The 27,790-nt window shown below is 40.8% G+C and overlaps 2 protein-coding genes across 3 annotated transcripts; both read right to left on the bottom strand.

Annotated features, from left to right (window-relative positions):
• Positions 1-506: 506 nt before the first annotated feature.
• Positions 507-27,790, bottom strand: ing5 (inhibitor of growth family member 5). Its single transcript, XM_033031638.1, has 8 exons — positions 27,706-27,790; positions 21,388-21,459; positions 15,744-15,910; positions 10,870-10,975; positions 9,005-9,095; positions 7,243-7,378; positions 6,254-6,315; positions 507-5,747 (listed from the first exon to the last, which is right to left on the bottom strand). The coding sequence occupies exons 1-8, from the start codon at positions 27,740-27,742 to the stop codon at positions 5,708-5,710; spliced, it is 711 nt and encodes a 236-aa protein (XP_032887529.1). The 5' UTR covers positions 27,743-27,790; the 3' UTR covers positions 507-5,707.
• jrk (Jrk helix-turn-helix protein) lies at positions 10,876-27,774 on the bottom strand. 2 transcript variants are annotated; one of them, XM_033031637.1, is made up of 3 exons: positions 27,706-27,774; positions 21,388-21,459; positions 11,282-15,910 (listed from the first exon to the last, which is right to left on the bottom strand). In XM_033031637.1, the coding sequence occupies exon 3, from the start codon at positions 15,453-15,455 to the stop codon at positions 13,698-13,700; it is 1,758 nt and encodes a 585-aa protein (XP_032887528.1). In that variant the 5' UTR covers positions 15,456-15,910; positions 21,388-21,459; positions 27,706-27,774; the 3' UTR covers positions 11,282-13,697. The 2 variants fall into 2 exon arrangements, 1 of the variants encoding a protein (XP_032887528.1); XR_004413778.1 differs by lacking the exons at positions 21,388-21,459; positions 27,706-27,774 and adding an exon at positions 10,876-10,975 and having other exon boundaries at positions 13,416-15,745.

Here is a 27,790-nt window from a genome sequence, read left to right as displayed (position 1 = left end):
TTGTTGGTAATTGTAAATTGCCCCTCTTATGTAGGTCAGTGGTGGAATCTAGGAACATTAATGAGAATGAGGACAGAAAAAATCAGAGGGAAAAATTAGTGAGAAATGGGATTGTTCTATGAGATGGCAGACTCAAAAGGCTGAAATGGCTTCATGCTGTCATAAGGAAATACAGCAAAGCAAAAATCTGAGTTGCTTCTATTATACTTATTACATCTGAAAAGGCCATTGTTCTCTTAACCTTACCTGTTAATTTCTAAAATGTTTTATGGATCTCCTATCTGGAATAATTTTAATGGGCATCTCTGTGCTACTTACTATCCAGAGTCCAAAACGGAGCAGAATGATTCGATTGCAAAACCTTCACAGCACCACTGCAACATATGTTGGTACAAGAACTCGAATAAAGTATCCAGCCCCATGCAAATTGAATATCTAACACTGACCAAATCTCCTCAAGAAGCTGTATGGTCATACGTTACTGCATTTATATTTACAAGACAATGCATTTTCCAAAAATACTTTATTTTGATACCATTACATCTAAAAATACAAATATACATAACTTTTCTTTAATGGTTCACATTCATTTTTCTTATCTATAATCTACATAGGACAAGATAAAGGCATTTTGAGCAACTGTGCAGTAGATTGCAGACCAGTGTTAGGTATTAAATTAGCTGAGGTGTCTTATAAACTGATAACTTAGCTCAGTCATATTTTTTCAAAGTACAGTCCAGACCCAAAGTATCCAGGTACCTCTTCATTACTGTATATTTATCCCTCTCAAACTGAACTGTACAGAAAAAAGACCACCAACATAGCCCATAAGACATGGAGCATTCACTGCATTGCTGACTACAGTCTTACAATGCAATCTTCGTAGCAAAGCATTTTCATCAAAAGTATGTACTCTTAATGATTAACTAAAAAAACCTTGCAGTTATTTCAGCAAATTTGTTTTGTTAGCAAATAGTCTTTTGCTACGAATCAGATAGATTATAAAAGTTTGTGAATAATTATTTTTACTAATTAAAGTGCTTGTAGACTTATCTGTAAAACAAAGTTCCAATCAAGGGAGAATTTTCTATAAAAAAGGTCTCTCTCTTTAGAATATTGAGGTCTACATGAAAAACCTATTACAGGATGAGAAAGATATATATTATTTTTGCTGCATTGTTTTTATTTTATGTGAACATGCAGTTCAAACTACAGCAGTGGATTTATATAACGGTCAGTTTCGTGAATGGTTGGCTGATTACACTATTGAATGCTTTCTGAAAAGGAAAGGTTGAAGGGTCGATCATTAAAGCATTACCCATTTTTTGGATGGGACATTGAGTTTTCACTGGTATTAGAAGATTAAAAGCTACAGATATAAAGTAAGTACCAACAATCGAATAGGGAATTCAGTAAAATAAAAAATTCCCCTGAAAATTGTGAGAACGTGGAACCACCATCACAGCGGGTGGAGGTGCTAAATGCATTAAAAGGGAGGTTTCAGAAGATGAGGAAAGATGGGAAGTGGCTTGAGAACAGCATGGACTGGTTGTGTTGTATATTGTAAGTAATTCTATAACTCTACGGGGTGGCAGTAGAGAAAGTAAGAACCAGAAAGTAAGAACAATAGTGTTCAAGTATACACCACCAGTATGGTTAAGGGCCTGTCCCACTTAGGAGACCTCCACAGCAACCTCGGGAGACCTTGCCCGCCACCCATAGTTGCTGCAAGGTCGCCACGAGGTCACAGGAGGTTTTGGTCACTCAAGGGCCCTCGCCTGGAAAGCCTCGAGCTGGATCGACCGGCCGCGTTGAAACCGCATGCTGGATCGACCGAAGCGCGAGCTGCATCTACATACCGCACACACAAACACATCACAAAGGTGGGGGCCATGGAGTGCGGAGGAACGCTGTCTGCGCGATGAAGATGAATGTAAATGGCTACCACAGAGAAGGGGGAGAGAGGGGGGGAGGAGAAGGAGTGGAGACAGTTTTAAGAACTTTAATAAAGTTTAGCTGGCATTTTACCTAGGTCTTCTAAGTCGTGAAACTCCAATGAGCCAATCAAAATCAGCCAATCAGCGAAGGAGATTGTCTACGGCTGCCTATAAGTAAATAGCGACAATACTCCACTGGCTTCGACCAAACGGCGACCTATTTTTAGTTGAGGCCGGTTTTCATCATGATGAAAAAAAAAAGCAGCGACCTCGATGAAGCCTCGACCACTCGGAAACCATTTTCGACCATTAGGGAGAGTGGCCAAAACCTCCTGTGACCTCGTGGCGATCTTGCAGCGACCATGGGTGGCGGGCAAGGTCTCCAGAGGTTGCTGTGGAGGTCTCCTAAGTGGGACAGGCCCTTTACTGTGCATAAAGTTCTGAAATTTAACTGTTCTGTAGAAAGAATTGTGAAAGCAGCAATCATCTCTTGTAGGAGATGGGGTTTTTTTTGTTTTTTTTAAATAGGAAAGGGTTAAGATTACGATTTTTGAAATAGTTGCGTCAAAACATGACTGCAACCTTACACAGGATTGAACTCTCTCAAAACAATTTTGTCATCCAAAATATGCCGACTGGTTTCCCATTCTCTGCCGTCAATTGCATTAGACTGCAGCTGGCTACAAATTATCAAAAGAGGAACTGGTATTTGTTTAAACTGCCCTTTAAATTACACCTACAGGCTTATTTACATGTCTGTCCAATAGAAAAGGCAGCCTTATTAGTCACAAATACCAGATGCGAAAATACTAAGAATTGGCTAAAAATAATCAATGACCTGTGAGTCAGTTTACCACCCAAATATTTTTAGATTGTGATCATTCTTGGGGAAAAAAATAGGTTGATATTAGCTATGTATCAGCAGTTCACTCAGTTTCTCCTGTTGTAAGTCATTATCATTCACGGTACACATATCTTTATGATGTTTTGAACGTGCCACACTGATGTCAACCATCAGATTGATTCCTTGTGGGTTTTCTCCCTTTCTAACAACGTATTTTAGCTCCATTAGATGTTTTGCCATCTATTTTGCGATAACAGTGAATACAATGTTTTGTAGAATTTATCAGTAGTAAGCTTTAAAACATGTTCTCAGTTGAAGAATGTTTACAATAGCAAATAATAAAATTTAAAAATCAGAATTACATTATCACTAGTAAAAATGGAATTAGGGACTTGTTATTTGACTTATCCACGTACATTCCCCAAATTACTGAAATCCCAAATTGTAAATAACTCCATTATTTCTCTTTCCATTACTATACTTCCAGCTGTAGATTGTCCAACCTGCATATCATTTAAATACAAGTTATTCTTAATACCTGTTCTGCTTGCTTCCATTTTCTCTTTCCGGGTTCTAATACTACTCTTCTTTGGCATGTTTTCATACATTATCAGTACCTTTTGGTATGTAAATGATTCCCTGAATGGAATCCCACAGTAACCATCATTTTAGGCATACAATGTTAGTTTTACACATGTGGTTAGGTGCCTTCTTAATTGGAATAAAATTGGTTTTCACTTCTTCGCAGCATTTCAAATGTCTTTTTGTGGAAAGCTGATCAAACCAATATACAGCAGTGTGGTAAATTATAAAATATATATAGAGGAATGGTGCCATTAGTATGTTCAATCAGCAAGCTCTGGGATTGTGAGTTTTGGGCCAATCAATACAAAATATTTTCCAACCAATTTATACAAATAATCTGAACGACATTAACTGTATTAGGGCTATGTATTTCCAATCTTAATATTGTATGTGAGCAGTTAAAAAGGAATTGCAGGCAGCTGCATTCCTCCTCTTTCTCCTCTGGCCTGGAGAAACATTTTCTGCTTTGAATACTTATGTAATGCACAGAGACCCAGCCAGGTCTGGAAAGATTATTTGCCTTCTGGAAGATGATCAAAAGCAATCCATTCTCCCTTGATAATCCAATGCCTGATGTAGGAAAGATCTATATCACTACAATGCAAAATTAGTGATGAACTAGCTGGGATCTGAAGCAACTGAGATTTACCCCACTCAGCTTGCTTAAACCAATTGGTTAATGGGTAGAATATTTCCAGTCAAAAAGGAGTGCAGAGTTTATATACAATGATCTGCATATGTTTTGCTGGTTAAATTATAGACATAGTCCTGCATACAAGTTATAGTCCCACAGGCTCACTTTTCCACCCACACTAAAGCTCCACGGACTTAAGTAGAATGTCCTCTGTGGGATAAAAGTTGCTGCATTATGTAAGACAAACAGGATTTACATGTGTAGGTTTTTCGAGGAGTTTAATGTCTAGATTCTTCTCCACTTGACAAGTTTCCATGTGAAAGGCACAACTAGAAGTGGAAGGCTATGTCCAATTGACCAACAGATTCTATCAATCGCCTGCAGCAAGCTTGTAGATGTTACAGAACTAGAGGCATAACATGCAAGTCTGAAAAACCTATAAACATTTATTTTGCACATTCACAATCTCTGAACTTTATTGCTTAACCCAAGAATTTTGGTCAGTTATTAGTTATGCCAGCCATTTTGTGTTATTCTTTATTCATGATGGTAAGACTGAGTTCATATTTATGTTCAAGAGGAAAAACTGGTATACATTTTATTTTGGTTTTAAAATCTTTCTTCAATACTGAATAGGCTTAAGAATTCTTAAAAATATTCAAATGTATATATATATATATATCACAAAACAAGTAGTATAAGGTGTACACACTGACAACAGTGGTTTAAAATATCACATTCGTGAAACGTGGGCTCTTTGGTTTACAAATTCTAACTTCAATGAGATACCTTTGAGTCTGTAAACCCTGCCACATAATCCTTTCACTGGATAATCCTTTATGAAAGTATCAAATGGTTCTAAAAACCATAATATTGCACAATAAATGGACATTCCCATTTTCTTAAAACATCTTTTGTTGAAGTATAAAGTTTTTTTTCCACTATCACAATCATATCATTTCAGAAATCAGTACATCCCAGTAATGATCAATTCCCTGTCATACCAAGATTTGCGAACCTATTTTTTTTTTCTGAAGAACGTTTAACATTAGATTAACACCGAATCTACAATAATAGTTGCATGCATGTTTATTCTACATAACTGCAAATGAGGTGCGTTGCTGGTACCTTCCTGGGTCCACAGAGAGCAATGGTTGCTTTGGTTAATGTTCCCTTCAGTACACAGAGACTTGCAATAGCATTGCTCCATTGTCAGAACAGAGCTATGTGCACCCAGCTTCAATGTACTGGTATCCCGAGTGTGTAGAGATTAAACAATTTCCTAAAGCCAATGCTTATAGCTGTCATTTCAATGTGGTGATTTCAAAAAAAGGGTTTAGAATTTTTGCAATAACTCCCAGTTCCCTAATTTCAACAAGAATCCCTATATATTTTCACGTCATTCCCATTCACACAAAGTTGACCCTGGAATGGATCGCCAATCTTATGAAATAGAAATTACTGTGGTCCAAATGTATATCATAGCTTAGTCAGTTGCAGAAGCCTTCAATGTCCAAATAAGGATAATTTACCTGGAAATTAAATGTTGAAAACCTGAGTTTTCATTAAACCAGCTGTAGGAATGAAATAAATCAAAGCATCCCCCTAACACACTCATAGTCCAGCAACAAATTTAGGGAAATTATATAAAATTGCAAAAGTGTGAACAAAAAGCACGAACGTGTAGGCAAGTGAGCAGATCTAGCTTCATTTCTTTTTCCTTTCTTGGGTACATCGTGGACAGAACCTGTACACAAACAACAATGCTATAAAAACAGTTTATTTAATGTGTCTAGTATTGAATTCTTCAGCATTTCCATCCCTCAAATTTAAGAAATCCCTTAATCTCATTCCTAACTGCCCCCCCCCCCCCCCCCCCCCCCCGGACACGAGATTAAGGAATTCCTTCATTCAGCACATTATGAATCTTTCAAATTCTCTACCTCAGAAGCACAGTCATTGAGCACATACAAGACAGTGATAATCTGATTTTGCAAAATATGTCTATGGGATTTTGGCAGAACTTTGCAAAAGGCAGAGTAGGCTCAAAAGACTGTGCAGCCTATTCTATGATTTAAGACTGTAGCTCACATTGCTTCTAATAGTGGCTATGCACCAAGAATGTTTTGCCAACAGGATCAGTCTTACTGTGGCCAAAAAAAACCTGTCTTCCAATGTTTGTGAATGTTTTGTCATAGATCTTCCAATTTCTAAGAAAGCTGTACAATATTTACGCTGTCCAACCTTACTTACCATTTCCCCTTTGGTTTTGTTGCGAGGTCCACGCAAGCAAAATGAAACCATTCAATTGGGCACTATCAGTAATAAAACAAAAAAAAAAACATCCATGACTCAAATGTCAGAATATGTACCACATTCCTAGACATACCAAGATAATTATTTCAAGTCTGTATTAAATAGTTCACACAGCAAACGTCTATTGCTAATTTTATCAAATTAAAATTTGATTTTTCGGTATTAAGTCTTCAGAATTAATGAACAGTCTCATAGCATTTACTGTGGTACTTAAAATCCATCAGTAAACACATATAGTTGGTTGATTGAAGATAGCCAGATGGAGAGAAACTGCATACAACCTCATAGCACACGGCTGTGGAACATCTAGTGTTAAGAACAACATCTGCACAAGGCTATGGAAATGAATCCTTTGTTCACATACTTGGTGGCAGATTGATACATCAGAAAGGAGGGAAAATCATCAGAAAATCCTACAAAGAAGAGGGAATGAGGGCACTGCTAGAAAAAGAAAATGGCTGGGCCAACCATTTATTCAGATTGGTTAGGTGGCAATCACTCCTTCCTCTCAATAGTCTCCAACAGATGGTGCCACATTAAAACTAAGAGGTGTTACTTTTGCAAAGTAGGAATAGGAATACTTTATTGTCACATGTGACTAGGCACAGTGAAATTCTTTGCGTGCATACACAATATAACTTCAAGGGATCTCATATAAGCAAATATGGTTATATAAACAAAGACAGTTTAAACAAGTCATACACAATTGACACTAGAAAATGCTAATCCGGTTTTCTTATAACCCTGTGTGCTCCAAACAATTTAATTCAATAAGTTTGATACTCTGCCACCGTATCTCCAAGTATAATCATTAATTCACAATATAACAATTACAGCACGGAAACATGCCATCTCGACCCTTCTAGTCCGTGCCGAACCAATATATCCAATAAAATTAAAAATCCTTCAAAATCAAACACACTTACATCTGGGTTATCGCAACCAATCATTTCTCCATACGAAACCTGGTGACACAAACAGTAGGTGGGTTCATTGGGATCAACCGGCATGTCCAAAACATCAGATGGGTGCATTTTCAAAATGGAGTCAGAGTATTCTGCCCTAGAAAAGGAAGAATACAATTACAGAATAAATAAAAGTTGATTAGAATTATATTTTCTGTTTAACACTTCAGTGACTGACGGAGAATCTCAGCGGGTGAGGCAGCATCTATGGAGCGAAGGAAACAGGCGACGTTTCAGGTCAAGACCTTCAGACTGATGTGGGGATGGGGGGCAGGAAGAAGAAAGGAAGAGGCGGAGACAGTGGGCTGTGGGAGAGCTTGGCGATCGCTTTGCCCAACACCCCTGCTCGGTTCGCAATAACCAACCTGGTCTCCCAGTGGCTCAGAACTTCAACTCCCCCTCCCATTCCGAATCCGACCTTTCTGTCCTGGGCCCCTTCCATGGCCAGAGTGAGGTCCACCGTGAATTGGAGGAGCAGCACCTCATATTTCGCTTGGGTGGTTTACACCCCAGCGGTATGAACATTGACTTCTCCAATTTCAGGTAGTCCCTGCTTTCTCCTTCTTTCCCCTCCCCTTCCCAGCTCTCCCACAGCCGTTTGTCTTCGTCTCTTCCTCTCATCTTCCCGCCCCCCCCCCCCACCCCCACATCAGTCTGAAGCAGGGTCTAGACCCAAAACGTCACCTATTTCCTTCGCTCCATAGATGCTGCCTCACCCGCTGAGTTTCTCCAGCATTTTTGTCTACCTTCGATTTTCCAGCATCTGCAATTCCTTCTTAAACAGTTCCTTCTTATAATTGCACGTATCAATAGATGCGATTGCATTACAATTTAAATGGCCACCTGCAGTGAAGCTGACAGACTGAAGAGACAATGGTGTCTGATTACTGCGGGGAGGTTACATGGAAATTTTTTTTTTTCCCCCAAGACAGTTTTTTTCTGCTTGTCACTTTCCAAAGCAACTTTTAAGTGGTTTTCTAGTTCCTGATAGTGATATAACTAATTTGGCCTGCATAATGCCTCATTCATCAATTACATTATGTCCAATTTGGGCTATGGAAACAGGAGTTGTAGTAGAACTACCTGTGTGCGCAAGCAGAAGTGTGCAATAATCCGATGAACCCAAAGCAATCTCAAACTCAATCTGCCCCACCGTGACAGACTCTGCTGATCCTGCATAGAAATCGTCAGTCATTCTGAGGATCTTCCTTATCATTATCAGACTACTATCAATGTGATAACGCCTCCGGAAAGTATGAACAGGACTAACTGGCTGAAACTGATATGGTACTGTAAGTATACAGAATTCTATAAATTACTATCAATAGCACATTAATAACATTTCTGAACAGTATTCTGAACCCAGACCCTTTAGATGTTATTGCACCCCGCTTTCTACTGTCTTATTCAAGACCATACTGATACAATAATACCACTGTTTATTCTGATGCACAGAAAGATAGATACCATAGACTTATTAGGAAGTAAATTAGAAGTAACATATCAGGAATATAAACAGCATAATCTGATGATTTCCACCTCATACATGCTAATCTTTAATAAAACAGTATATGAGACGAGAGGGTATTTAAGATTCAGATATCTCTAATAATTCACATTGAAGTTCAACATCCCAGGAACCCTTGTCAAATTATAGAATAGGTGAGGTTGGAGAGATTTATGGGGATGAAACATGAAAATCAACATGTCATATGTAACCTACCCTGATTTCTGCTTCTTCTTCTTTGGAACATCTTCTTCAGCTCGTCTACCACGGCCTCTGGACCCTCTTTTGTCTTTTTGCCCTCTGCCTTCTAAATGGAAAATATTTGCTGGTAAGAGGCTAAATATAGACAAATATGTAGCTCCATTTCATTCAGTTTCTGCATTATGAACTTCCCCTTTTCATACAAGAAGATAAAGCAAACCAAATACTTTGGAAATATATTGCTGGCTCTTCACTTTTGATGGATCTAATTCTTGAACTTCTTGCCCAATAGCACTGTGCTATACCTCCAGAATGACTTTAGCAGTTCAAGGTGACAGATCACCACCAGCCTCCTCAGAGCAATTGGGCTGGGGCAATAAACACTGGCCTAGCCAGCCATGCCAAGATTTTGAAAATGATTATTAAGTAAAGAACAGAGGTAGAGAAGAGATAATGGGGTATCATAGATAAAAGAACAAAATAGGCACAGTATGTTAAAGAGAGTGTGGCACAAACACAAAAATAGTGCGCGGACAAGAAATAAAATATTGACATAAACGTGATGTAAACAACCACCTCAGAATTATTACTGTTAATTGCTGCCTAAATGGGAATAGAATGGGAAAGACTTCCATTTTTCAAGACTTACATATGCTATGGAATCAATGCACGTTACTGGAGTTAAGTTCATTAAAATCAAATAAAGAAACACAATTGGCCACAATAGTCCCAGAGGGACTGAAAGGATTTTTATATTTCTGTACACACAATTAAAACTAGTCTAAATTTCAAAATAATTATATACAACAAACCAACTACAGGTGCACAACCTTTTATCCGAAGATCCAAATAACGAAAACCTCCGAATAGCGGACATTTTTTCGGTCCTTGAAGAAAGGTCCTTGAAAACGTTCACCGAGGGCGGCCCGCAGAGGTGACAGCGGAACCTCCGGTCGGTCCTCCAACAAAGGGGAACTAAATCCCCATTCATAAAAGAGAAGGTGAGAGTATATTGGGTGAGTGTATATTGCGCGGGAGGGTAGGAATCATTGTAAATCATTGCTTAAATGTTAGTCAGTTAGTTTGGTGGGCTTTTGGGGGGAACTTTAATTCTTAGTCCCCTACCTGGTCGGAGAAGCGGGGAGCGGGCAATGCCTTACCGGGTCGCCGTGCAGTAAGCTCCGGACCGCTGTGCCGCGGCTCCCAACATCGTGGAGCTGGGGCTGCGGCCGGCTGCGCTGGATTTGGATTTGTAGCGCCGCGCAGCCAGGGGTAGAGTTCGCCGTGGTCGGAGCTACAACCGGCGCCGCCCGTGGCCGGACCACGGCAGCTCCACGATGTTGGGAGTCGGTGGCCCACAGCGATCCGGGCTGCGGTGGTCCAGCCACGGGCGGCGCCGGTTGTAGCTCCGACCACGGCGAACTCTACCTCTGGCTGCGCGGCGCTACAAATCCAAATCCAGCGCGACCGGACACCCGCAGCCCCAGCTCTGTGATGTGGGAGCCGCGGCACAGTACTGCACGGCGACCCAGAAAGGCATTGCCCGCTCCCCGCCTCTCTGACCAGGCAGGGGACTAAGAATTAAAGTTTCCCCCTTCACCCCCACCACATAAAATCCCTCCAAACTAACTGACTAACATTTAAGCAATGATTTACAATGATTCCCCGGTCTCCGGGGAGGAGGCAGCCGCTCCAGTCTTTCCAAGCCGCCAGCGCTACCTACCTAATCTACGCTAAAAATCTTCCATTCCGAAACCCGAAAATGTCCGATATCCGAAATGTGTCTGGTCCCAAGGCTTTCGGATAAAAGGTTGTGCACCTGTACTAGCATTACTTGTGTAGGAAGGAACTGCATATGCTGGATTACTAGCATTACTTACTCTTAGTGCCTCCCGTGTTCTCATAGTCACTGGATTCCAACTTTTCCTTCAGATCAGCTTCAAATCTGGCCAGTTCAGCATCCAGACGCCTGATGTGTTTATCAACCTGCAATAACATACAAATTAATAGCAATATCTACAAGACATCTGAAATGTACAGATATTCAAATATACATCACTGTGCCAAAGCACAGACAATAAGAGCTTTAATCAAAATAATCTGGGAGTAGGTGGGAAATATCACACGGTTTGGACACTCAGTTCTTGGCCCAATAATGTGGCACAAATGTTACTGCACCCAAGATTCTTGCTGGTTTGTTTAAAATGTTATATCTCTGACTCGGAGAAACATACTTTTTTTTAAGGCATTGATGCTTCCTACACAGCTAGACTTAACTGACAGTTTTCAATCATGCCACTTTTGATTCTGAGCTGTCCTGAGAACTGAAAAGGCAATTGCTTTGAAACAGTGTTGCAGAAAACAGAAAGTGAATAAAGATGAAGTGAATAGCTGCTACTCTATTTAGGAGAAATGTTGATGTCGAGATAAACGTACTACATCTCTAGTTATTTGTGACCTGTCTGCTTAGGATAATGTTGTTTTACTATTTCCAAACTGTTTTAATGTGTCAATTTAAAATGTTTTCCACTGAATATCTGACTACCCACATTCCCCTCCTGGCCCCCTTGTTAATTGACAACATTATTAATTTTCTCTCGTCAGATTTTGTCTATTTCTTGCAGACTGACAATATAATCCCTCATCACGAATTAACACTTTACCTCATTTCACTTCATTCCCATATCTAATCTCCATTACCTGTACACTATCTTCTTAATTCACACCAAGCCTTTTTTGAACTCATTGGCTGAATCTCTCTATTCAAGTTTAAGCCCCAATTGCAAGACTAAAATAAGCCTTATCAAAATTTCGATTGAGCCTGTATGTAATCCTGATACAGGTAACTGAAGCCTCCTCGTTCTTCTTCTCTGCTTTCAATCTTTATTTAAATGACTGGAACTTCCTCCTCCAAAACATATCGGCCATCCATCTGGGTGGGATTGCAGTCATATGATTCCATTCTTATTTATGCTGCCAGAGAATCACTGCAATGGCTTCCCTTCCCACACCTCTGGCTTCTCTTCCCACACCTGCCATATCTCTGCTGCCTACCAAACCTGAAATATCCTGTACCTCGCCCATCTACTTCTCATCAGTAGCTCTCCCCTCAACATCATCTGATTAACACCGTATCAGGTTACAAATGCAGTGATGACATTCTGCTCTACCTCATGGCCATTCAAGCGAAAATATCCTACCAAATTACTATTTGTTTAACATCCACTACTAGAAGAGTAGAAATTTTATAGCCACAGAAGGGAAGAAAAACAAAACAAATACAACAGCACATGTTACAATTCCATTCTGGAGCCACCCACTATCCCTCACCTTGGCAACCATTTGATTGAACCAGGCAGTTTTTACCCTGGTGTTATTCTTTGCCACACATTCACAATCCAATTGCACAATTGCTTTAGCTCAACTACTGGTGTAACACTCATCCAGGGCTTTTCCTCTCGATTAACTAACCAATGCACTCTTAGCATCCCCCCTCACTCAACCTTCCATGAACTACGATAAGTTAAACAAAAATCTTCTGCTTCCCCCCCTGCCCCTTGTCCTAACTCAGTTCACCCATTAACTCCATTCTTGCTGACCTGAATTAGTTGTCAATTAAGCAACATTGTGCTTCTAAAATTCTCATAATCTCTGATGCTTTCAAATTCTTACAAGGTCTTGTCCTTCCCCATCTCTGTATTCTCCTCCAACCCTACAACTCCTTAGGATATGAATATGTTTCAATTCTGGCCTGAATCATATCTGAATTTTATCATTCTCACTACTGCTATGATTTTAGCTGTCGATCCCCCAGGCTTTTGAAAGTCTTCCCTACATCTCCCCATCTCTTTTCTTGTATAAATTGCTTCGTAAAACTTATAATTTTAATCGGGCTTAATATCTCCTTGTGCATGTCAAATTTTGTTTACAGCGCTCTTGTAAATGCTCAGAAAATGTGTGTAGGTATTACACTCATGAAATCTGCTTTTTTTCTGTTTCATGTAATGTCTGTTAGGACTTGGGAAAATGCCAGATATAGACCTCTTATATTAAGGAAGTATTCCTTAAGGTTTTTATCATTGCATGTTCCATGATTAAATCATTGGCCATCAAACCCTGTACTTTCGAAGATTTTGTACGTGGTAGCTATTTACAGTAAAACTCAGATAATCTGGCACCTCAGGGGTTTGGTGGTGCTGGACGAGCAGATTTTCCGGACCATTGTATGTTACACCAACACGCTTTTATTTCACTTTTTTTTACACGTTACACAGTAGCATAATATTTGTAATACAGTAAATACATATACTTTATCTAATTTAATGTGGGCTACAAAATATTGTAATACTGTACTGATTTGCCATAATAAAGTAATGATAGTAAAGCAATAAATTCCATATAATGTACAGCACCACGGTCTACTCACCAATATTGTAGAGATGACTTCAGAAGTTATCCATGGCAGCATATTAGTATGAAACTTATTTAACAGCATTTAAACAATAGTGTATACTGTACTTATCCATCAATCACAACTTAAACTATTTTCAGTTCGTAATAAGTTACAGTACTGTGATCATACATAAAAATACACATTTTCAGTTCTGCTTAATGTACAGTACTGTACTTATAAAATAGAGAAAAATTAAATCCTTCAAACCAGCTGCACTACTAATCAGCCACAAGCAATTGGTCATCAAGGTTGTCTTCAATATTCAGTCTTAGGCTTGATATCAGAAACAATAATTAGATCTGGTGTAGAAGAAGTCGAAGGAGTAGGGCTACAGGGACCTGCTTTCTTGATTGCTTTCTTGAACATGTCTCTGAGGTCTGCCTGTTTATTTGATGCTGCTTTTTTCTCATAGAAATTGTTCAGTATAATATGCAAGTTCATTACTTCTGCAGCACTGTACTGGCTGTTGTACTCTGCAAATTCCACAAACTTTGTTATAAATTCTGTAGCCTGATGCCAGGTGTATCTAGTTCCTCCTTCTTGTCCCTCATAATTTTCCTCTTCTTCCATTACCTTGACCTTATTAAGATTAAAATCCATGTCAATTATCTGTGCATCTGTTACAATTTCAACTACTTCTGGGTCCCCATCTTCATCAAACCATTCCTCCATTTCTTCTTCTGTAAGTTTGCTGACAGGATTCTCAGTTGGAGCCTCTTCCATTATTTTCAAAATGTCTCCGAGTCCAGTTTGTCTAGCACTGATTCCCTCAAACTCTTCTTCCTTTAAATAATATCGCCCAAATTTTACACTAGGCCATATTTTCCTCCACGATCTTTGCAAGATTATACTTGAGACATCCTTCCATGCTAAAGCTGCAGCATAAATAGCATCTTTAAGATTAAATGAAGCTTGAAAATCTTGTACAATGCAATTAGAATTCAGCAATTTGCGAATGAAAGATCCCTTGTAAGCAGTTTTGAATCTCTGAATTACCCCCTGATCCATTGGTTGGATGAGTGATGTGACACTGGCAGGCAGGTACTCAGCAGAAATATTGCCACAAACAAGTTCTGAAGCAGGATGGTGTGCCTTACAATTATCTATTAGAAGAATAGCTGTACTATCTTCAGGCAAGCCCAGCCTTTTAAAATTTTCTTTGACCTCTGGAACAAAATGATGAAAAAACCACTCTTTGAAGAGCTCCGCAGTCATCCGGGCATTTTCTTGAGCATCATAGACAACGGGTAAATAAGTGATACCATTGAAAGCTCTAGACTTCTTGTATTTACCAACAACAAAAAGTTTCAGTTTATGTCTACCAGAAGCATTACCACAAACAAGGACTGCGATCCTGTCCTTATTTCGTTTAAAACCCTGAGCACATTTTTCATCTCCACCATCTAACATACTGTTTGGCAAACAGCGCCATAATAGCCCTGTTTCATCCGCATTGTAAACTTGGTCGGGTGACAATTTATGTTTCTGAATTAAAGGCTTAAAAAATTCACCAAAGTCCTCTGCAAATGTATGATTAGCTGACTTGGGCTCTCCTGAAACAGACGGCTTACGAATACCATGACGATCTTTAAAGTTACGAAGCCAACCTTCAGAAAATGCGCATTGCTCAGTTAGCTTCATTTCCTGATGAAAGTCTTTTGCTTTTTCAATGAGCATAGGTCCAGTTATTTGCTTCCCTTCAGAACGCTTAGTAAGAAACCACTTATACAAAGCGGAATCTAACTGAGACAACTTTGGCTTTTTCAAGGTATGCCGTGCATCAATTCCTTTAGTGGTATCAGACTCAGCTAGAAATAACTGCAATTCGCCTTTCCGTTTCTTGATGTCATATATTGTAGATGATCCAATGTTGTATTCTCCCATGATAACATGACGATTCTCACCTTCCTCAAGCCGTTTAATGATCTCCAATTTCTGATGTATTGTTAGAGTCACATGCTTCCTTTTTACACTTTTACCATCCCTACCATCATTACTCATATTAAAATCCATTATGAATTGAGGGTGGCTTGAAAAAATAAAGATACGGCGTAAACTAAACAACACTCAGCAATGCACTTGGCATTTGGCAGCGCAGAAAATGTCGAAACAGACTAGAAAAGACTCATTCAGTTCCTGATGCTAATGAGTGAGCCAGTTGCTGAATAATCAGGACCTCCGAATAATTGGACACCGGATTACCAGAGTTTTACTGTACTTTTGAGGGAAAGTCCTGCCTTTTTACTCCGAATCAAAAATGAATGCACCTTAGATTCCCCTGCAGTCCAATAGACCACCCACCATTTCATATGTCTCCATTGCTAGCTGCACTTTGTCATCACTATATTCTCTGCATTTATTGTAGGCTAGCTGAATCTTCTTCAGATGGTCCACTCGTTGATCCGAGGACAGGCTCTTGACGTTTGAAATATATTCAGTTGCCAATTTGTCGATCTCTACCTTTTTATCTGCAAACAGTAAGCATCATAATTAGACAGATTCAAGAAAGTAAACATTGGCCTCTTGTATACCATTTTTACCCACTCCTCTGTACACCTGCATTTCCCTATCCTCTAACTGGCAAGTTCTCGCACATTACATATTTGCCCTTCAGATTAATTATGTAATAAAATTCTTCATAAATCATTAATTTCCCTCTTCACCAAAAGTTGATGCCCTGCCAATAAGAGCCCTAGATAAATATCACAACTGAGCTCAAATTATATCAACTCCTTAACTTCCGATGGACACTGCAGAATGAAAATCATGAACAGAAACTCTGAATTAATCCCAACCCCGTCTAAATTTAAGAGTGCTAAATCCACAGTTATGTCTTCAACTGGTTCAAAATGTAACAGAATGTTTTAACTCAAAGGAGTGTTGGTGGACTACTTAACTTTGAAATACAAGAAATGGTAACTGAAAGGGAATAAAGTACAGAAAAAGAAAACCATCCAATAGGTTTCCCCTTTTAAGGAAACCTATATATTCTCACCTTCCTCAAGCCATTTAATGATTTTTAGTCACATGCTTCCTTTTTACACTTCTACCAATATATATATATATATAATGTCAAGATAATGTTTTCATTGATAAATTAAACAATGACCAGCCAAGGGTTTTTCCAAAATTATTGTCACTTGCAATATGATAACTCCTAATTTGTTACTACAATGGTTGAGATGAGCATTCTCTCTACATGCTGGTAAAACATTACTTTTAATTATCACTCAATCAGTCTTGCTCTCAATATGTACAAGCTTCCAAAGTATATATCAAAGGATTAATTTCCTATTTAATCAGCTCAAACCACAAATTAACCTTCAGCACTGCCCTATCATCTCCTTCTCTCCCTTGTGCTTTGGTCACAGAAGCACTGAATAATAATTTCATTGGTATAGATTGAAGGGATCAAATATAAAAATCATTGTATCTGACTGTACATGATTATCTCTCATTCTAGCATAATCTAGCTCATCACTGGCCTGTAAGAAATATTAAGAGGGAATGGAAAAAACAAGATGGCCAAAGACATAAGATTTTAGGATAACCTCAATAGAAGATACATTTAATGTAGAATTGTACAATATGGGTCTGTTTGGTGTTAGGTGTTGCACAGAAAGGCGTAGCACAGAAAGCACAGAAACATGGAAATATTTTTCAAGAATTAAAGAGCAAGAATCAATCTCTGTTTGATTTGTTACAAATGTATCTCTATGTTCCCTTGGTAGAACTTCCTTTAATAGAACAGAACTTCAGATTTCTGAACCTGAGGTCATCAGCAATAATACAAACCTGAGAACCACCGGCCTAATAAGTCATAACCCTAAACTTCCTTACAATCTTGAAAAATAAAAGCCATTTAACACTTCTAAAAACCCACTGTCAAACTTAGGAACATGATCAAGTTTTCCAAGATTGAGGCAAGATAAAAATTGACTTGATGGCAAAAAAATAATTACCAAGGCCAATTTATGAATTGCATTTTAAGAGGGACAATATTTCTCTGTGTAAATAAAACACATAACTAATATCCATTATTGCCAGATTTACGTTGGTGTTAAAAAGGACTACATCCCACTTTTGCATAACTACTGAGCTGCACAAGTCAAACTCATGAAATTAGATGAAAACATTTCCAAAAAACTACATGGATATACAGTGCCTTCCATAATGTTTGGGCCCTTCATTTATTTATTTGCTTCTGTACTCCACAATTTGAGATTTGTAACAGAAAAAAAAAATCACATGTCGTTAAAGTGCACTTTTTCAGATTTTAATAAAGGCTATTTTTATACATTTTGATTTCACCATGTAGAAATTACAGCAGTGTTTATACATAATCCCCCCCATTTCAGGGCACCATAATGTTTGGGACACAGGAATGTCATGTAAATGAGAGTAGGCATGTTTAATATTTTGTTGCATATCCTTTGCATGCAATGACTGCTTAAAGTCTGCAATTCATGGACATCAACAGTTGCTGGGTGTCTTCTCTTGTGATTCTCAGCCAGGCCTGTATTGCAGCCATCTTTAGCTTATGCTTGTTTTGGGGCCAGTCTCCTTCATTTTTCTCTTCAGCATAAAAAAGTCATGCTCAATTGGGTTCAGATCAGGTGATTGACTTGGCCAACTCAAGAATTATCCATGTTTTAGCTTTAAAAAACTCCTTTGTTGCTTTAGCAGAATGTTTGAGATCATTGTCTTGCTGTAGAATGAACCGTCAGCCAATGAGTTTTGAGGCATTTGTTTGAACTTGAGCAGATAGAATGTGTCTATACACTTCAGAACTCATTATGCTACAATGAAGATAAGTGAGCCAGTACCTTCAGCAGCCATACATTCCCAGGCCATAACACCCCCACCACCTTGTTTCACAAATGAGGTGGTATGCTTTGGATCTTGGGCAGTTTCTTCTCTCCTCCATACTTTGCTCTTGCCATCACTCTGATATAAGTTAATCTTCGTCTCATCTGTCCACAAGACCTTTTTCCAGAACTGTGGTTGCTCTTTTAAGTACTTCTTGGCAAACTGTAACCTGACCATCTTATTTTTGCGGCGATCTAGTGTTTTGCATCTTGCAGTGTAGCCTCTGTATTTCTGTTCATTAAGTTTTCTGCAGACAGTGGTCATTGACAAATCCACACCTGACTTCTGAAGAGTGTTTCTGATCTGTCGGACAGGTGTTTGGGAATTTTTCTTTATTATAGAGAATTTTTCTGTCATCAGCTGTGGAGGTCTTCCTTGGCCTGCCAGTCGCTTTGTGATTAGTAAGTTCACCAGTGCTCTCTTTCTTCTTAATGATGTTCCAAACAGTTGATTTTGGTAAGCCTAAGGTTTGGCTGATGTCTCGCTTAACAGTTTTATTCTTGGTTCTCAGTCTCATAATGGCTTCTTTGACTTTCATTGGCACAACTTTGGTCCTCATGTTGATAAACAGCAGTAAAAGTTTTCAAAGGTGATGGAAAGATTGCAGAAAAGACTAGGTGCTGAGAGCTCTCTTATACCTGCATTAAGGAGGCAATTAAACACACCTGAGCAATTGCAAACATGTGAAGCCATGTGTCCCAAACATTATGGTGCCCTGAAATGGAATGACTATATATAAACACAGCTGTAATTTCTACATGGTGAAACCAAAATATATAAAAATGGCCTTTATTAAAATCTGACAATGTGCACTTTAACCACATGTGATTTTTTTCTATTAGAAATCTCAAATTGTGGAGTACAGAGGCAAATGAATAAATGATGGGTCTTTTCCCAAACATTATGAAGGGCACTGTATTAGAATAACAAAGCAAACATATAAAGTCTGCAGGACCATCAGTAGAAAGAAGTGTTGATTTGTCAGTGGTTCTAATACAAGTACCGTATTTCCCGGCAATGAAGACGATATTTTTTACCCAAAAATACAGCACAAAAATTCACCTGCATCTTGGAGGCCGAAGGTTTGGTTGTTAGCCAAAAAAGATAGACTTGGCTATCCCTCAGTACAGCAACATCAAGAACAATGTTGCTGTACTGAAGTATAGCCAAGTCTATCCCTCATTGTTGGCAGCTGATGGGAAGCGGCTGTAAACTGGGAAGCGGCTATAAAAAGACAGCGCCGCTAAGGGGGGGGGGGGGAAAGAGTTCCTTTCACAACCTGTGGGGAGTCTGGCCCGGGTCAGCTCGGCCAGAGCTGCACAAATTGGCTGGGCCGCCAGAAGTAAAGTTGCGGAGAGGGCAGGAGCATTGAGAAGGAGGGGGTCGGGATCACGGCAGCAACTCACCCACTCACCGCTGCGCTCCGGGCGCATAGTCACCGCATTGTGGCCGGGGATGGAAATAGCTCGGGAGGCTGCGAGCGGCCGCCGGGACCGCACAGCGGAACTGACCACCACTGCAGCGCCTTCTGCCGGCCCGCCCGCCAGTCAGCCATGGTGTCCTTCGGCACAGGCGCAACTGGTGGAGTGGTGGTTGGCGGGTAATGGGCGGAAGGCCGGCTGCTCCGTCTCGGGCTCGTTCTCTCTCTCTCTCCCTCTACTAGTCCCGGGGCAGGCGACCTGGGCGCTACAACCAGTCCCGGGGCAGGCGACTTGAGAACTGCAGCTAGTTCCATGCCTTGCAGGCGGCCTGGGAACTGCAGCTAGTCCCAGGGACGTCAGGGATCTGGGAACTGAAGCCAGTCCCGGGGACGCGAGGGATCTGGGAACTGCAGCCAGTCCCGGGGCACGCCAGCGATATTGCCGATCCCTGGACTAAACCAAACCCTTGATCCTGTCCGCCATCCCTTTTTCAAAATTTAGCAACTTAAATTGGGGGTGTGTCTTCGATGCAGGTGTGTCTTCATTGCCGGGAAATACGGTACTTTGCTTACGAAGTAAGATATATTTAACATTATTGACATAATACATGTTATTCATGGTTTTAATAAAACAATATCTATGAGTCAAAGTCTCAATTTCATGCTTGTTTTCAAACATAGCTGATAGCCCAATGCGTCTGAGGCTCATGGGCTACAGTTGCAAAGAAGCATCTGCATCTGAAATATCTATTAATATTTGCCAGCATGCATAGAGCATGCAAGACAATGTTTTTGGCAGAATATCAGTCAACCATCTATTCTGGTATATAAATGGAAAGGTACTAAAATTGCAGAGCCACAGCAGTTTTAGGAAAATGAAAATAGCCAGGAGATCAAAGGAAGAATAAATCACGCTCTAATATATTGTTAGATTTGCGGTAAGATTTAGGGGGCAGAGGATTCGTAACAGTTACACAGGCAGTTGCAAAAAGCGCATCGCAAATGGCTGTAAATAGTCAAGCATTTGTTGCTGCACCTTGAAGCACAGGGTACAAGAACAAGGAGATAAACTGAACTTGTATATGCTGTAGTTATTCCTGTTAGTCATCTATTTAATTAAAATTCATGATTTTATTTTATATTGTTTCCAATACTGAAAGGAGGATATCAAGTAAATTTGTGATAATCACATTAGCAAATCTATGAATGTTTTATAGAAACAGTTTGTGTAATTGTTTGGAAAACCAAAGGTTATATTAAAAAGTAAGGGTAGCAAACAGCAAAATTGGAATTGCACTCATTGGCATATCAGGAGAACATCAGCACAGATTCAATTATAAATGCACGATTCTACTATAATGCCAATTGATCACATTATTTATTCTAATAGGTTGAAAAAGTTCATAGGACAATATGAATTGAAAAATATATTGGATAATTATTTCCTGAACTGCCCAGTATCCCTTAGAATATTAAGTTGCGTTAGTTGGAAATCAATTTGAGGGACAAAATTAGAAGCTTAAAAATACAGTTTTACAGCTTTATGCTAAAATCTGCAAGTTTACAGGGAACTGGTGCATTGCACAATAGAGGACAACAAAACCTAAGCTCTAAGCCCCAGTGTTTCTACATATTTCTTAGTTATGCTGCAAGCACCTTCAGTTCTCTGATCCAAGTCCCGCATCAGATGGAAGATCCGCTGAAGTTCACAAGGAAGATTTTCAATACCTGTCAGAACACAGAAGCAAGTTTCTATTTTTACTGTAAGAACATTTTCAAATTAAACTCATCAGTTCACTGTACCAAGTTTTTCATAGCTTGAATTTGTCATTCTACATCTGTTTGTACAGGTTGAACACCGATATTCCTGCAAAGGATTGTCTGCCCACCCATATAATCCAGACAAAATTACGAGAGCTCAGTAGAAATTCCCTGAGTGGCCACAGGTGGCATTGCGAGTGGTGAAGTCTCTTTCCGGTTGTGGCCCTCCATTGCGAAAGATTCAACTATACTCTCAATCTTCTCTCCTAACTGTTTTGCAAAGACAATATAGTAGATTGATTGATTGATTGATTATACCTTTAATAATCCTTTACAGGAAATTACAGTGCCACGACAGCTTCAAGACATAACACCACACATTTCCTCAAATAGCTTCCATACTTAACAAGTTAAAATACAAGTTAAAATACAAGTTAAAATACAATGAATGAAAAAAAAAGTGCAGTTATTTATGCGCATTATATAACCTTATAGCAGCTGGTATACAAGACTTCCTATGTCTCTCAGTTAAGCACTTTGGTGCAATCAGTCTCTGACTGAAGATGCTGCTCTTGATCACCTTCAGGGCATGGAGTGGGTGAGTGGGGTTGGTCATTATTGAACCCAGTTTGTTCAGAGTTCTGGCCTCTGCCACCTGCTGGACCGTTCGTTGCTCAGCCCCGACCACTGAGCCGGCCTTCCTGATCAGCTTGTCCAGTCTGTTTTTGTCCGCTATGCGGGCGCCATCTCCCCAACAGGCCACAGCAAAAAACAGAGCACTGGCCACCACTGAATGGTAGACACTGCACAGTAGGGGTTGGCAGATGTTAAATGACCTCAGCCTCCTTAAAAAATACAGTCGGCTTTGTCCCTTCCTGTACACCGCCTCCATATGACTCTTCCAGTCCAGCTCACTGTCAAGCTGCACACCAAGGTACCTGTGGTTGGCGACCACCTCCACCTCAGTGCCCTTAATGGTGATTGGTGTTGGTTGAGTCCTCCTCCTCCCCCTCCTGAAGTCCACAACTATCTCCTTGGTTTTTGTGGTGTTAAGATGGAGGTTATTGTGTGCACTCCACTCCACAAAGTTGCTTATTATGTCTCTATACTCCTCCTCATTGCCCCCTTTGATGAGGCCGACAACAGCTGTGTCATCCGAAAATTTCTGCAAAAAGCAGCTGTTGGTGTTATATTGGAGATCCGCTGTGTAGATGGTAAACAGGAATGGAGCCAGCACAGTTCCTTGTGGAGCCCCTGTGCTGCTCAAGATGGTGCTTGAGACATTGTTCTGTAGGCGCACGTACTGTGGTCTGAGGGAAAGGTAATCCAAACACCACAGTACCAGTAATGGATCCACACAGTAAATCCTCATTTTAACAATCCCCTTATAACAGATGTCAGATATAGCGGACAGACCCGCCAACCCATCTCTGGCTCGTACCATCTCCCCAGGTGTTTAGTCCCCCGTGTTCCAACCCCACTCTCGACTCGCAAGGTGCACCCGCAAGTCCTTCTTCACCCATTGAAAGGTCGCAAAGTGCTGGAGTAATTCAGCAGGTCAGAACCTCTGGAGAACACAGATTGGTGACATCAGGACCATTCCTCAGACTGATTCAGTCAGCTAAGTTACACCAGCATTTTCTGATGTTTCACTTTAAAACTAGGGGCTGACGCTGCTAGTCTGTACAAGCTAACCCTTCTTCTCTGGTTCTCATGGCTGTTTTTGCAGCTCACATTGTAGCCCCTGGCGGCTGCGCTTTCCTCAGTGTGCCCCCACTGACAGAATGCGCTCAGTCACCGTGGGGCCCCTTCACCTCTCACCTGCAGTCACTTCCAAGGGGCGGCAAGCCGAAGAAAGTGCTATCAACAGGGGCTAACAACGTGAGCCGTAACAACGTGAGCCGTTAACCGGTGAAGAGCTTGCTGTTGCAGACCAGCGGCATCGGCGCATAGCTTTAAAGTGAAAATACACAAAGTACTGGGGTAACTCAGATGACTGAATCAGTCTGAAGAAGGATCCCAATGTCACCTATCTATGTTCCCCAGACCCACTGAATTACTCCAGCATCTTTGTGTCAGTCAAAATCAATGAGGCTTTTTCGTTACAATATAAAATTTCTTTGGATATGCAGTAACACGGCACGGTGGCACAGCGGATATAGTTGCAGTGTCAGAGACCCAAGTTCGGTCCTGACTGCGGGTGCTGTCTGTACGGAGTTTATACGCTCTTTGCGTGACTGCGTGGGTTTTCTCCGGGAGCTCCAGTTTCCTCACACATTCCAAAGATGTACAGGTCTGTAGGTTAACTAGCTTCGGTAAAAATTGCGAGTCATTCCTAGTGTGTAGGATAGTGCTAGTGTACAAGGATCGTTGGTCAGCGAGGACTCGGTGGGCCAAAGGGCCTGTTTCGGTGCTGTATCTCTAAACTAAACTAAAAGGCAATTAAAAGACATGCAAGTAACTCAAAAGAAAAATCAAAAATAGTTAAATGTTAATTAAAGTCACATTCTAACCAAATCAATTAGAACAAAGTAAACATATAAAAGTTTTATATCACCTGTACTTCAGGTCAAAAATCTCCCTACAAATGATAGGGGTCTTTGATCCTACATAAGATGTGACCAAGCATTTGTCACTCAGTTAGCCCAGGTACTATGCAAGCCTGCTTAAGCCATTGGTTTAATGATGCCAGTAGTTTCAAAGCCATCAATTTTGTCCAACAAATTCTAAACACATCCAACTTGATTTCGCCCACATTTGAACTGGTTGGTTTTCTTATGCCTGCCTGGCTAACTCTCTCCTCCACACATTTTCTGGCATTCTTCAGTGAACACAAAAGCAGATGCCTTCTTTATCTTTCTCTAGACTACCATGGAATCTTCCTGCACAAATGTTGTCCAAACATGATTAATGTTGCAAATCAACCTGATATAATCACAGATGTAATGTCTTCATCCCATACCTTGTGTCTGCACTTGAGGACCCCTTTATTAATCCTAACAGAACTTCTGCAGATCCTTGCATGTGCTTATAGCATTCACTACTACATATATTATGTTTTAGATCCATCTGTAAAGTTCAAAATCTCATAGATTTGCAAATACTTCGCTGTAGGATTGTTTAACTCGTGGGGAAAGCACAAAGATTCTGTCTAGACAAAGGTTTGTTCTCTCCACTGTTTATCCAGTATGCATTTTACTAGATCCTTCTATTATAATTGCCTGTGTAAATGACTGTGGATCTTTGATCACTCTACCGCAACAAAAAGCATCCACTTTCACTGTTAAAAGCAAGCCAAGTTACTTCATAAAAACTTGATGAACAAGATGGTAGGCGAATGGAATGGTGTAAAGATGGCATTGGATGAGCTGGTGCCAACAGAGGATGGCCAATCGGAATCAGAACATTGGAAGGGTAGACCAAAATACTGCAGATGCTGTAAATCTACGTTCAAAACAAAATATGCTAGAAATACTCAGGCAGCTACTGTGGAGAGAGAAAACTGACACCAATCAACGACCAATCATCAGAAATATTTTCACTGGAAGAATTTTTGAAATGGATTCTGGAGATAAGGCAGACATAGAGGAGGGTTTCAGTAGTTGATTATTTCAAGTAAAGAAAGAGGTGAATTATGTTATAGACATGGGCATACGTCTCAATATAACTTTCCTATAATTTTGCCCTTGAGCTCCCACTCACAAATGTGCAAACTTTTTCCAATATCTTTGTTGCATGGTTTATTGTAGATCACTGATTCTTTCTCCCACACTGCTGTGCATTACTATCCACCTGCACTGGTGCAGATCAATACAATATCCTCCTCTCAAGTGTTATAAATCCGTGTTCATTAGGTCTGTCCTGCTGCCTGCAATTCTGAAGATCACAACCTGTTACTCGGTCGTATTAACTTTTGCCTGCCTTGCGATCACTACCTAATGCTTCCCAGAGCAAAACACTGCCTGGGCCACATGGATTTCCAGATAATTGCTTGTACTCCGACAACAGAGTTGAAGAGTTAATACATGCACCTCCTCCAACCTCATCTACTCATTCAGCTGTTCCAAGTATCGACTCCTGTATATCGGCGAGACCAAGCGCTGGCTCGACGATTGTTTTGCTGACCCACTCCGCTCAGTCCGCCTAAACCTACCTGATCTACCGGTTGCTCAGCACTTTAACTGCCCCTCCCATTCCAAATCTGACCTTTCTATCCTGGGCCTCCTCCATTGTCAGAGTGAGGCCCAGCACAAATTGAAGGAACAGCACCTCATATTTCGCTTGGGTCGCTTACAACCCAGCGGTATGAACATTGACTTCTCTAACTTCAAGTAGCCCTTGCTTTCCCTCTCTCTCCATCCCCTCCTCCTTCCCAGTTCTCCCACCAGTCGTACCGTCTCCGACTACATTTTTTTCTCTGTACCGCCCACTCCCCTGGCATCAGTCTGAAGAAGTCCATTCCTTCTCTCCAGAGATGCTGCCTGTCCCGCTGAGTTCTCCATTAACATACAACCCAATGGCTTGAACATTGAATTATCTAATTCCAGGTAGCAACCCCAACCCCTTTTTCCATCTAGACAGAAAGATCAGCATGGGAATGAGATGGGGAATTAAAATGGTTAGCAACAGTGAGGCCCAGCAAGCCGAGACGGAATGAGCACGTGTTCAGTGAAATGGTTGCCTTGGTCTTGCTGATGTAAAGGAGGCCACATTGGGAGCACCGAATCCTGTGAATCTGTCTCATCCGGAAGGGCTACTGGGGTATCTGGATGGATATGAGGGAGCAGGTAAAGGGACAGGTGTTACATCTCTTACAGTTGCAAGAGAAAGTACTTGGGAGGTTTGGGTTGGAAGGGAAAGGTGAAGCAAGAAAATGCGGAGGGAGTGTCTCTACAGGAAGTAGGAAAGGGTGGGGATTGAAAGATGTGACTAGTGATGGAATCATATTAAATTGTATGCCATAATGGAAATGAAAAATGTCTTAACTCAAAAAAGTGATGAATCTTTGAAGTTGTCTATCCAACACATTCCCGGCTTAATCACTCATTACATTGAGAATAGATTGGTAGATTTCTGGTACTTTGAGGGACGCATAGATAAATGGTGGTGTCGGATCAGCATTGATCAAATTGAAAGGCTAGAGGGGGCAAATGGTCTGTTTGTTAAGCAGATCACTTGCATCTGATTTTCATTGTTGACCACCAGTCAGTAACTCCTGCCCAAAATGAACCAGATCACTTACCCATGCACTGATAATTTTTAGCAACCTGTCCAGATTGTTACTGATTAAAGTCCAGTAACACCTTGCCTATTGCAGATTATTGCCTAGTATTTTCCTGCTTGCACAGCTACCAATAAAAAAAAAAGATTTACAAGACAGGGTATCGTCAAGCCAAGATGAGTAATTGATGTAGGAACAGTATGTTTAGATGGTGAATTAGATGCCAGTCTGAAGATGGCAGATTGTTTTTGTCTTGGATAGTGCGGGGCTGAAAGCACTCTGTTAACCTCCAGGTTGTACCTTATAGATGTTGGAAAGGTTTTAGGTGTAATCGCCGAGTACCCAGCCTCTAGCCTTCTCTTGTAACCACGCCATCTACGTGGCTACTCTAGGCACGTTTCTAGTCACTGATGATCCTATAACAGCGACTGCGGAACGTCAACGCGTATAGTTTAAGAATCAACTGCTGGGGCTTAATTGTCTCCTGTGCATCCTGAACGTCATGCACGAGTTATCAGCCCAAACTTGAAGAGTATCAGGACTCTTACATGCAGGCACTGGCTGCTTCATTATTCCTTCTTACCCCTCCCCCCGAGCTGCCTGCCTGTTGCAGACTCGTTTGTTTATACTTTTAGCCTCCAGGGTGCGGAAGGAGAAGCCTCCACGCATGCGCAATGTTGGCCGCGGATGGCCGGATACTCTCGAACCCATCTATAAACTGAAGGAAAACTCCCTGGTGCGGCACGAAAAGCATTGTTTTTGTTGTCAATGATAATCGAGAAGCTTGGCCCTCCGTGATTGTGCTCGGCACGATCACTCAGACGTGGGCCTCCAGTTATCACCTCCCCCCACCCCCTCGGGCTCGAGTAACGCCGACTGCAAACGGAAGCACGCCTGGGCCCATTACCCGGGGAAGAAAGCGAACCGTTCGCTTTAACAGGTGCAGCGGCTGTCTGTGGTCCGGCGCCAGGTCAGCAGCCCGAGGTACTCACTGTCCAGGTAATGTTCCAGGTACATCGCTGTCGCCATCTTGTCATCCTCTCAGCCCGCCCGGCGTGCGCAGCACCGAGCATGCGC

Source organism: Amblyraja radiata, chromosome 13 (genome assembly GCF_010909765.2).
Source record: "Amblyraja radiata isolate CabotCenter1 chromosome 13, sAmbRad1.1.pri, whole genome shotgun sequence".
Classification (NCBI taxonomy): Eukaryota; Metazoa; Chordata; class Chondrichthyes; order Rajiformes; family Rajidae; genus Amblyraja; species Amblyraja radiata.
This window is presented reverse-complemented; position numbering and strand designations above follow the sequence as displayed.